Here is a 13,246-nt window from a genome sequence, read left to right on the forward strand (position 1 = left end):
AAAGGTTATTATTTGACGCCTCATTCTATCAAGGAAAGGCAAACTGATGGAACGTTGAAATCCATATAGCCCAAGTGTTCTGTCAAATATTTGCTTTATGATGACAGTGTAAAAGCATTCTGTGGGGAAACTTACAATATTATTGCTACTGGTACTTGCCATCCTCACCTACTGTCACTCTGGGAACTCAGTTCTTTTAAGAGGAATAGAACATAGTATACAAAAGGAATATATTTGCATATCTTGCATATCCTCTTCACAGGCTAAGATATCAACACAAATATCTGTCTTTTTCAAAAGTTTTATATATTTTTTTAAAAGGTGAGGAACACCTTCACTTGCAAAATGGTAAATGTAAAAGTTACAGTAAAAAGCTTCTCACAGCATATAATTTATGTTGTACCACCATAAAAACTACACTTTAAGAGGTCAGTGACATCTTAAAGACCATGTTTAAAAATTATGTCCTCACATGTGTTACTAATATCATTTTAGATTATTATTATAATGAAAAGGACTCAACATTTATGCTGTTGGGTTTTTTTTTGCACTTCATACAATTTGGATAATGTAAAGAAGCTGGTCAATATCACTTTCTTCTTTCCAAATATTAGTGCACTACTTGAGCTACAGCATTGTATGAGAGTGTTTAAACAAAAATATAAATGGTTTCCACTGACATTTCCCCTACCCCCAAAAAGAATTTTCTCTTTCACACACTAAATTTAAGGTCTAAACTACCTGATAATGTCCACATTTAACCTCCCCCCAACACCCTAAAACAATCAACATTTTGTGATACATCACCAAAAATCTACCCAAGAAGCTATTTCTAATATTATACAGGACAATAAACTCCAATTTTGAAGTAATAAGATTTTACACCTAAAGTACCGATGGAAGTATTTCCATGACTTCTGAAAAATTCCAAAGAAAAAAAAATTTTTTTTTTTAAATCAACACTCTCTTGCTGCATTTGCAATCCAGAGTGGGAACCTGTAAGTTAAACTAACAATTAATTTGCATTGTTCAATCCAAGAGAAATGCTAATAATTAAATAGTGAAAAGTAAAATGGATGTTTAAAATTCTTTCCATTTTAACTATCTATGATGTTATGATTAATATAAGTGAAGAAATAGGTTTGCTTATGATGTGATTTTTAAGTTGACCATGCCCATTTAAAATAATGCCCACATACCCAATATATCTGTGCAAACAATAATAAAGAAAATGATGCTTCCAGTGTGTAATGTGAAAATAATGTTTAATCCTATAGCAACTGTCACTGATGAAATTTCACTATCTTCATTCCTGTTAATAAAATAAACTGTTCCTGAATGTTTAAAAAAAAAAAAAAAAAAAAAAAGAGAGAATGAATGAAGTGGAGGTTTTCCATTCCTTTTACTGTTTAAAGTACTTAGCAGCTGGTAAAAACCTAAGTGAATATAGTACTATTTACTATCAGAAATTGGTAACAGGCCTCAATTTGACACAGGGAGTCTACACAAATACAGCAATCTGCAGGATCACTGTGATTGTTTGACTGCCACCTGCTGGGAAGAGACTCCCTGTCTGAGCCTGTTTGTGTATACTGCCAGTGGCAGCTCTTATCACCCACAGTTCTTTCTGCATTTGGCTCAGCTTTATATTTAGCACTGTTAAAATGGCATGAATGCAGTTGTCTCATTTGCTGAAGATTGCTAATTTAACTGAGACTGTAGGCCACAGAGACCTGCATTTGTCATTTAATGCATCTGTGACGCACAAGTGAATAGAAAGCAAATTCAGCTCTTAATAAACCTTGAATAAAGCATACAGAATATTTGAGTATTCAAGTGAGATGCTGCACTTAAAAAGGAAACATTGCCCACTTTTTGTTTGCAAACTGTGTAGCTATAGAGATGCATGGTATTTAAAGTATTACAGAAACTAGAGAGATCAAAGGGAAATTGTTCTTTTGCCATATAACTGAGCATTCGTGCAGAACCACTTCCCTAGGACAGGAGTTCAAGTGAGACACGAGTTCTCCTTCCCTTGTTTCAAGGCATTTCACATTAGAGGAAAACAAACCATTATTCTTTTCCCACGCTGGCACCCATAAAACTACTAGTCTATAATTTGGGACTATCTACCCAGGCCATGCTACTGCAATTCACATTGTAATTTAGGTGCACTAGCATCATCACACTCCGTACACTGCACTCTAACACACACACACCGACATTTGATAATTTCTCAATTTACTTATGACAAGCTCGGAACACTACTATTCCTCTCCTGGTATATTATTACCTGTAGTAGAAATCTGGCATCATCCACTCTTCCTGCATTCACATACTGAAGGAAAAGATCTGTGGCAGGTTTGTAAACTCCAAATTGATTGACCAATCGCTCTGCCATGGCACTTACTGCAAAATGACAGGTATGTAAGGAATATATTTCATTTTAAAAGTCACTTTTAGAAACTTTACTGGCATGATTTTTCTTGAATAAGGCAGGATTTTATATGCAATTATGTTTAATAATGTTTCTATTTAACCAGCATATTTAATTTCACTACAAATAACTTACGTTTTTCCAAAGCTGGTTCCAGTTTTTCCTCAATCACCTTTCTAAACACATAAGATATATTTGTCATTGGTGAATCAGGATTTTGCATTCCAGAGATAACCAAAGGCTCAATATATTCCATCGCCATATCAAGGTTATTGCTAAAAAGGAAAAAAAAAGTGCATTGGCATAGTTTCTAACGTTAATACTCAAACTAAAAGAAGCAGGTACATGAATGTTTTATTTTTCTACATTAATATTACACACAGTAGCAATGTTAAAAGAACCTATGACTCCATTCATGCAGATACTGTAACAACACAAAGTGAAACAAATTTATGGCTGAATGGATAAAATCACCAGTAACAATTTTTTCTGGAATGAACTTCGACCTGTACAATGCTAAAGTAACTCTGACATGTTTTGTTTTTTTATTATTTAAGTGTTAAACAAAGATGACTGCTGGTTAGCTACTTAAAAAGGGTGTTCTGCAAACCTAAAAGGTAAAAATAAAACATTAAGGGATGGTATTTGAATAATTAATGTAAAAAACTCAGAGTATTTTTTTATAATATTTAATTTAATATTTACCTAAATTTTTCATAGATGTCTTTCTGGATATGTAAAATGATATTGAATGTAATTTCTTTAGCAGCTTTGTCTATGGTCTGTTTTAACTTAGTAAGGAGTACACTGTACCATGCTCTAATAAAATCATGGGCATAAGGTACAGTATTCATAAAATGACAAGTCTACATTTAGTGTTCTAAAAGTTTAAATGACCATACTCTTGCCTCAATCCATTCTAAAAATAATTATAATAATAGTACTTACAGGACTCTTTAATTTGAGCAAAACAAATGTTTGGTCAATTAGAAATACAGCACATTTCAGCATTTATAAGCCACTGAAAACACTTAGTTTGAAATCCATCTCACAAAAGCATATTTTCCAATCCATAATGGATATTTAAATATCCATAAAGGTCTGTTGTTGCTGAATGCCACAACTTGCTAACTAATTTTTTTTGAAAAGGAAAGGGCACAGGGTTTTTGCAATTGAAAAACTGAAGTCTTTGCATGTAGCCTGCTATGTTAACATGAAGTTAGTTGTGATAAGAGAAAGAAAACTGATTACACTGTTTTATGCAGTAAGTACTTCTGTATAATCTGATCTAGCTAGTTCTCATAATCACTCCAATTTAGGATAAATACATGACAGGGTTTTGACACTCCTCCATGGATAGAACATGGAAATATAGTATAAAATCCTATTTAAGAGACTGATCCCACTTGAGTTCCCATTTCTTATGCAAATAATCAATTCACATCACTTTAAATTAATTACTTGTGTACAAAAAGACTGCTCATAAACTTAAAGGTTTTGCAGGATTGGGTCCTTAAAGTAAAATTATTTTCAACCATACTAAGCTCACTATTGGAACAGGCCTGCTTGGCTCTCCCCACCCAATTTAAATCATCTTGCAGTTCCAAATACCTGAGTTGGATATTTTTTCTGGGCCTGAATGCCTGAGGCAATCATAGATATCTGCTATGTCTTACATATTTCTACAGCTCTCCTGCTGAATTAGGGACAGAGTTAGCTCTATCTGGTAAGAGTGGTTTGAAATAAAAATTACAAATAAATAAGAAAATAACAGAATGCGGGACTCCTGAGGACTATTTCCAACAGAGGTAGTTTGAGAAACTCAAAGTTTAAAAGAAAAAAAAAATCAAAGTCAATTCACAGGAAACTACTGAAGTTACATAAAGAGGATGAGTGAGCAAAGAACCAACATGAAAGTTAAAATAAAAATGCCAGACCATGGAGCTTTAAATCTGAGTCAAAGTATACAGATGACTTTAGGGGACACTTAACACAATGGGAATTGTGGTCATATAGTAGTATGGCAAATAGATTTTTTTAAAAAATTCTCTTCTTATAGCTTTTACGTTCATGAAAAATAGATTAGTAGCCACTCGGCAGGCAAGTTATTTAACGAATACCTTTGGAAAGTGCACACTCAACCTCTACATTTCATAACAACCTCTGGAATGGCTAGTAGTTTCAGTTCTCCAGTTAGGACTATAGGTGTCTGGTAAGCTTTCAAGTCCTATATTTGCGCACACACTACACCTAACTCTGGCAAAACAGTAACTGATGAAGTCCCTAATTTTCAGCATTCAGACTTCAATAAAACTTTGCATCAGGCCTTAAATGAGCACTAGAATATGCACAACAGTTGAGGACAGGAAGTATTACAATCAGCTGAAGCTATAGGGTGAATTTAGGTAGGCAGGGTTTGGTAAGTACATAGATTTTTACATCATTATGTCACTCAAAGTTCTCCCAACTAGTAGTTGCAAGTCAGCCCCTATGTTTCATTAAATGATCTCCAGGCTCCACTGTGCATGTAAAAGAAACCTAAACAGCAGCCAACTTGGCCAGAAATCTAGTATCCATTCAATCTTAATGAAGGAAAACAACTGAAGTAAGGCACAACAGTGCACTTTTCCCTCCTTGTCCAAAAAGAGCCATACCAATCTTGCAAGTACTTACTTCTTGATGTGAGCCAATACAGTGTTATTGACAAAAAGCATGCGAGATAAACCAATTGAGGCCGCCAGGTTTTCTACCATCTTCTCAACTGTGCATATGCTCTCCAGATCACCTTTCATAGCCAGAGCCTGAATAAGCCGAGTCACAGCTAATTGTAGAGGCACTGTGTCACTTTCAAGGACTGTTTTTAGAGTAGACATAGCATCTAGTCAGGATGAAAAGGGAGAAAGAAAATTAAGATTTTAGTTCAGAAGCAGACCTTATTATTAGCCTTACTTGTTCTATTTAAAAAAACCAAACAAATACACACAAAAGTAGCCCTAAAACAGCCGCAATTAAATAAAATATTAAACAAGTATCTAAATGAAGGTCTCAGCAGGGTTTTTTCATGTTTAACAATTAGGCACAGGAAGATAAAATCCTCCAAACCTTGTTCGCTGGAAAACCTTGACAGGATTCCTAAACAATATTTTTGACACATCACACCCAAGGAAAGCAGCCATATTATGAATGTTTCCCCCTTATACTCCTCACTGAAGCCTGGAAGTTTTTAACTTATTGTTCTAAAATAGATTGTAACCCAGTTTTCCTTGTTATGAAGCCTTTGCCATTGGAGATATTGGATACCCTAGCAAAGATATTTTGTTTAAAATAAAGTGCATCAAATGAGTAAAATCGCTGGAATCCAGAAATCACACTAATTTTCTTTTCAATAGGCTTTAGAAAAAATACAATATTGAATAAAACTACATGGTATGAATTTACACACAAGTATAAAAACCAGACATCAGTTATTTGTGAAAATTGAAGAGCAATCTTGCCAACCTATAAAGCAGTAAAACCACATTAACAACATGCTTCAATATCAATCCTCTTCTGACACTAATTTAAAACAACAAAAACAAAAAAAATCTCTCCACTAAACATTCCTCTAAACTACGATTGTTCTCAATTTACATTATACACAAGCAAGCATAAAAAGAAAGACATACCCTTCTTGTAAAAACCTCTCACTGCTTACCAGCACAGGTAGGATTAATCAAAGGTAATAATTATAATACCAAAGGATGACACTTCTAACATAACACATACACATTCTTGAACTCTGTAGCGTTAACATTTAGGTTCTCTATACAGCAGGGATCGGCAACCTTTAGCACCCTTGCGGGCTGGGCTGGTTTGTTTACCTGCCGTGTCAGCAGGTTCGGCCGATCGCGGCTCCCACTGGCCGCGGTTCGCCATCCCAGGCCAATGGGGGCTGCGGGAAGTGGCGTGGGCTGAGGGATGTGCTGGCTGCCGCTTCCCACCGTCCCCATTGGCCTGGAGCGGCAAACTGCAGCCAGTGGGAGCTGCGATCGGCCGAACCTGCGGACGCGGCAGGTAAACAAACCGGCCCGGCCCGCCAGGGTAAGCACCCTGGCGAGCTGCGTGCCAAAGGTTGCCAATCCCTGCTATACAGGTACAGGCCGCCACTCCACAATCCAAACATTTTTTATAGAAGGACAAGAAAATACTGTACAGTATGCCTAATACCCACAGGAAACTCCCAATCCTGGTTTAGTTTTCCATCTTGTTTTGACAGTCTTAAGCAAAGGCATGCGGGACAAGATTCCAATAACCTGAAAACTAAAGTGAATTACCCGCCACTTTCAAATTTTCCTCCCTATCCCAAGTGTTGCCTGTTAGCAGTTCCGATGTTGCTTGATTGGCCTTCTCAGGAACAGGACACTATAGGAAGAGTCTTATACAACATTACACAAACCCAGCAACATTGCAAAAAACTACTAAAGGCAACAACAAACGCATTCGGTATGTCCTTCTTAGTACTACACCTATTAAAATTCTTACTATTCCTAATGTGAATTTACATTTTAGAATGTTTGTCATAAACCAATGTTTACCTTCATGTCTGACCATGTTTTTCTCTACTGCCTGCAATCCCAAAACAAAGCTCTAAAACTTTTTATCCAATACAAATTGGTTCTTACTAAAAATATGTGATACATCTTTTAAGAAGGGTTAAGCTCTCCAAAGGATAAAAATCTTTTTATACAGCACAACAAGTGTACATGGCATGTCACACAGAAAGGTATGACAGTTAAAGGCTGGAAAGAGATACTTGGAACAAAGTTTACAACAGTGAAAAAAATCACAATACGCTTACTGTTACTCACGCATCTTATTAGCTTCTTTTAGTCTTTTTTTTTTTTTTTTTTTTAATTACTTAGTATATTTAAATTTGGGGGAAGCATCCAGGAAGCAGGCCAAAGTGGAAGTCAGAAGCAGGACTTTAGGGGAGGGGGCAAAAATAGAAAGAAGCCTTTGCATTTTGGGGGTGATCTGTGAAACATTTTTCAGGCACACCTATACTAAATGATAACTATGATGGAAAGCTTATCAGTTTACTATTTCAAGGCCTTCTCTGCAGGGAAAGGGGTAGAAACCGTTTTTGTTGCTGTTGATGGAAGCTGCACTTCTTTATATTTATAGGTTACCAAAATCAGGGCAAAGGAAGAAGATCTACGGCTATGGTTTCAGTGACTGAACGCAGTGAGTTTTGAAGGACAGAAATTGTATAATGGACAAGACCAGGGAGGATATTCCAAGCATAATGGGAGTCATTCCAGGAAACAAATGCAGATCTCAAGGGAGTAGCAAAGAGAGTGAGGCATGCAAGGAGGAGGGATTTTTTCAGCACATGTTGGACAGAATTGAGGTGGTGCAATGAGAGAATCTGGAATGACAAGGGAAAGAAGTTACAATAGTCAAACCAAGAAATGACCAGAGTATTGGCCAAGGATTCAGTAGTGGGTTATGAGGAAAGAAAGAATCGGGTGACAGTATTAAAAAAAGAACTTGCAAAATCTAGCAACATGCTGGACTGAGGACAAAGCAGAAGGGAGAGAGAAATCAAATACGACAGGTTGCAGGCCTGTGTGACTGCAAAAATAGAGGACTGTCAACAGTAAGAGATGAATTGGAGATGGGGAAGAAAAGGAGTTCCATTTCACCATGCTGAGTCGGAGTTGGTGTTAGGGTCCTTGCATGCACATGTCAGGGGGAAAATAACCAAGGAATTTGAAAGCAAACATGTTTGTTTACTGGCAACAGAAAACACAGTGAAATGATATATCTCACTTATTGCAGAAGCATTTGAACACAGGCAATGCTACACACATATATGGTACAACATCAGAGCACAGTGAAGTGAATTAATTTAAGGATGATATGGCAGGTACAAATCTGAATTTCCTTGCTTTTGTCAGATTAAAATCAAACTGTTCCCCATTTTGATATTTTTGTTTACATTTAGTTGCTCTTGTGTTTTAGAGTAGTATTGGAAATATATTAATAGGAAAATATTTATGCTGTATAGGCAATTGCACTGACTCAATACCCTGTTTGTGCAGGGTTTTCCAGCCCCAAATAATGCAGTTTAGTAGAAGAGGTTGGCAACCAAGTAAATAAAACGTTGATAAAAATTTTAATGTGAGGATGTACACACACACTCGTAGGGACAGATTTTTCAAAAGTGCTCAGAGAAAGATTGGAAGCACTAACTTTACTAGCATTGTTCAGTCCTGATGCATCACCCACTTTCCATTATTCCCAATACCACCAAAACAAAGACATAGAACTGCAAAACAAATGATCCTGAAGAGCTGAAAGTCGCATAACAGTTTTCCACCATCTTGTCCCACACATGTGCTTCCCTCAGCCACCATTTCTGTTCTATTATAATATTAAATTAAAAAGGAAAGAAAAATACAATGTATATTTCAATACTATTGATATTGTGAACTATTAAAAAGTATTAAATTAGTTTTTTAAATCAATATTATAATCATTTAGTTCACAATCATGTACATTTAACACTCAATTTAACTCATCTGATATCTCACACAACCAACACAATATGAAAGAAGCAACTGCTGGGAATTGTTTCAGATGCTCTAAAGTATGTTAATTTCTAAAGCAAAATGACTTGTGCTGTGAATTTTAACACACTTGAAAGCCTGTACTTTCTCTCGTTCTGGAGCACAAATTTTGCATGTCTGAAGAGCTGTGATTCATCTTAAGAAAACCCATCTTGTGTTAAATGGAATGGAAACTGGACTAAGTGGTCAAATGACAAGTACATTCATATTCAAGCTGTATTATAAATGCATGTACAGTAATTTACGTCTCTCAGCTACCACAAAAGGCTCTTGATAAGCAGGTAATTTGCTAAATGGACTCCTTTATCCAAGTATTCGAAGGGCGTTACAAGAAAAATCTGCAGAGGCATTAATGTGACGTAAAGGTCAAGCATTGTGACATACCTTTCAAATAATCCCGCCTAACTTGCGTTAAGATGAGGAGGCTGCTGGCAGCAGCGTTCAGTGTGAAGCCCTTGATGTGGGTCTCAGCGCTAAAAGAAGCAGACATTTAGAAAGGAATTACTGACATGCTTCTGATACGATAATAAATGGTTGAGCACCAAGGTGAAATTATAAAAACTACTGTTCGTATGTTAAAAATATTGCTGCAAAATATCGACCTGGAGACAGCTTTTGTGTTATCCTGTCAATGGTTATAGAAGGATAATTTTTTTTTGCATTCTGACAGATGACAAAGTTGGAAATGAGCAACAAAAGAAACAAAGTACAAGATTTTTTTTAAACAATCGGTTCAGATTCTTGAATGCTGACATATTAGATGACTAAAATAACTGCATGCCCTGCATTGTTCTGTTGTATCCTAAGCAGGATACTTTTTCTTCTTTTTTTAAGTCACCATAATTATAAAATGTAAAACTATTCTTTCAGCAATAAAAATGAAACATTTATTTTCAGCACTGTATATTTTAAATATAAACTAAAGCATATTATGAACTAAAACCATATTATTTGGTTGATTAATTTTCAAATTTCTGTCATCTAGATGTATACAGTTTTAAAAACTGAACATACTTCATTTGCTGCCTTTGCCATGTTAAAATTAAATTTCATTTATCAATTCTGTGTCCCTTGCAAGGCAAAAAAGTCACATCTACAGCAAAGAGAACTTTGCTTTAATAATACTGCTTTTAAGAAATGAACATGTATGCTTTTAATGCAGACTAACCAGCAATTACATCTATTTTATACTTGCAAAATGCCTCTATTTCTAATGAAATTTAGGCACATTTTTAATACATAAGGATAACTTTACAAAGGTTCATTTCTAGATTACAAAATCTCCCCACACAAAAAAGGGGCATTGCCATTTGCCATATCAGCAATCAAGATAAACCTCACTGATCATCTTGTGGCAAACAACTGAGCAGCCTACCTACTTGAATTTATGAGCTGAGCGGATTGGGAGGTAAGCAGGGTCATTGCTAAATTATTCTCATCAATCCCAAGAAAATCCTTCATAGAGTACACAATATGACTATCCTCTCAGTCACTTTCAGCCTCTAGAGCTCACAAATGCAGTCACTGGACTCGGGATTTTCTTACTCTTCCAACCAATCCTCTTAATCCCTGCCTAAGCACCCATTGCTCAGTTCCGGTTTTTTCCCTTTGTCCCATCTGTCAAAGCCCTTAAGTCAACAATTCATGCATGAGACTGTAAATTACATATAACAAAGGATTTACTTTCTCCAATCTTCCAATCTTTAGTGTGATTAAATAGACGTTAGCCACTATTACAGAACTAATCCCTCATTCCAATACTACTAAATTTCTATTTTAAAACTCTTGAACTAAGTGCAATAAACATACCTAAAATTCATTAGAATCGGAAGGCAGCAGCACTTTGGTCTGACCAAGATATCAGAAAACTCCTGGACTTTTCCAGAGTCTCAGCTGGAATGCTGCTTCCCTCCACCATCATCTCAATTCAACATTAGTTCTTTCCAGTCCCGAGAGCAAGATATTAATTTTAAAAATAAACTAGTCTTTTTAGGTTAAAAAAATGCTTGTTATGGTACTTATACTATTGCTAACACAAACACTATAAGATTCTCTAAATATTATTTAAATTTTAAATTTGGCTTCAAACAGAAAACAAAGGAAAAATATGTAAGTCTACACAAGTGAAACTACCTTTCATATCTTTTACTGTAAATATTAGGAGAGATGTAAGTTTCAGGCCACTGCACATATTTAGGCTTCTAGAAGTAATCTCAGTAAATGAGGTTGGTAAGATTGACTCCTATGTAGCACAAAGTTTCCAGAATACAGAAATTTGTCAAGCATGAACAAATTTACTTGTTCTAAATTGTTCACACCACAGATACTCTTTCGATTCCATTCACTACTCCAATACACTATCTAAGCATTTTTAGAAGAAAGTTTGCTTCCATAAAATTGTCTTTGAAGTCTGAGTACTTATAATTTTATTCATTTGTTATTGAAAGACCCATGTACTGTCAAATAAAGTCATGAGTACTGATGATATCAAGTGTACTCTCTATTATCTTGTAAAGAAAAACCAGCAAGAGTTAACCAGCATGGGTTCATCAGAGTGCCATCATGTGATATTTCTGAACTGCCCTGCCAAACAATGTAGTTTTTTATTATTTTAGGTTTAGATGACTGACCAATAAGAATGGAGCTTCTGGCTAGATCCTACTTCCATTTTCCCTAAAGCCAAGAAGTTTTTAAGAAGGCACAATCATGAAAATTATTTTATTTGGGAGCAATATAGTATATTTTCACAAAACACTAGAAACTAAGTTTTGTGGGGACCTACACATTGTTTAAAATCACATACAGGTATTATATGTATCCAGTTCATAATTTTCTTTTGAATAGACATGTTGCACTTCTCTCCGTTGTTCTTGTTTTAACAAAATAACGTACCACTCTGTTTTTAAACTTCTACTCTCCTCAATCTTCCTTTGATGACTAGTTGGGTTTTATTTACAGTACATAACCTATTAAAATGAAGATACTCCCTTCCCACTTTCTAGTAAAAAGAATTTTAAAATCAGTTCTCCTTACTACATGACAGCTTTTTGCCCAAATATTTCAACCATTTATGCAACTCTTCTTTTACCACCAATGTAAAAAGGATAGTAATCTCATCACATAATCAGATTGCCAGACTGTTTAACAACCCAACTGATTTACATTGGTGACATTGCGAGCTGGTCTATACTTTTAGTCACCAGAGTGCCTAAGCCACTTTTGAAAATGGGATTTAGGTGCTTTAAGTTTTTACCCTATTTCAGTATACTAGTCACTGGCATATTACCCTGGGACAAGTTTTACAGGCAGCAGTCAAAACACATGGTACAACCACATGATTCATTAAAGTTAAACCCAATCCAACCAAACTCAATCCCAAGTATTTTACTAATACACACTATAGAAAGACATATTACAACTTGATTCATTAATGTCATATTCCTGGACCAGCTAGCCTTGAAAGGTGAATAATATATTGATACCGAGCACACGTCTTTAGATTTGATTTATGAAAGACCAATGCATTACTCACTATATCATCAGGTTTCCAATTGGGGCCCACTTTTTGTTAGGAAGATGGGACTTTACCTTAAAGGAATGCTCACGATAATTTTCATGCAAGGTTATGAGTGCAGTTTTAGAACAGAGCCACAGGTTTAAAAAAAAACAAACAAAAACTTACATGTTTTTCACTTTGATGGCTTCCTCAAGACAACCCTCAGCCAGCAATGCTTTTATAAGAGTGGAATAAGCAAAGGGAGGAAACATAATTTCCTTCTTTTGTGCTTCCAGTAAAATATTGTATGCCTCTACAAAGAGAAAAAAAAAAAACAAAAAACAATTGAGATGTCACATTGCATTGAAGTGGCATATAAAGAGCATTCACATCTCTTTTTATTTAAAAAGACTGCATCTTAAACATAAATCTATTCTTCCTGTTCTTAAATCTTTTAGTCTAAAGCTATATTTTAGAAAATTGTTGGTTTGCCCAGGTTTGAATGAATGCTCCTATCCACGGAGCCAAAAGTTGTAGGGTTATATATATATATATTTTATATATATATATATATATTCAAACACTTTTTTGGAGTTAGCTTATCTGACTCAGTGTTTGTTCGTTTTTGAGGGTGGGAAAAAATGTAACTTACCTGGATTTTAGAAGAAACAACATTTTTATATTTATATATATATATATATT

General features: G+C 35.3%; 1 protein-coding gene across 1 annotated transcript in view; it reads right to left on the reverse strand.

Moving 5' to 3' along the window:
- Nucleotides 1-13,246, reverse strand: part of LRPPRC (leucine rich pentatricopeptide repeat containing) — a 168,391-nt gene that overhangs the window by 9,639 nt on the left and 145,506 nt on the right. The window contains exons 30-34 of the mRNA XM_026652508.1: nt 12,731-12,857; nt 9,433-9,521; nt 5,111-5,315; nt 2,573-2,712; nt 2,294-2,409 (exon numbers count right to left, since the gene is read on the reverse strand). Coding sequence (XP_026508293.1) covers nt 2,294-2,409; nt 2,573-2,712; nt 5,111-5,315; nt 9,433-9,521; nt 12,731-12,857 — 677 coding nt within the window. The remainder of the gene's footprint in view (nt 1-2,293; nt 2,410-2,572; nt 2,713-5,110; nt 5,316-9,432; nt 9,522-12,730; nt 12,858-13,246) is intronic.

The sequence above is a fragment of the Terrapene carolina genome, unplaced genomic scaffold, assembly GCF_002925995.2.
Source record: "Terrapene carolina triunguis isolate 2854851 unplaced genomic scaffold, T_m_triunguis-2.0 Scaffold120, whole genome shotgun sequence".
NCBI classification, from domain to species: domain Eukaryota; kingdom Metazoa; phylum Chordata; order Testudines; family Emydidae; genus Terrapene; species Terrapene triunguis.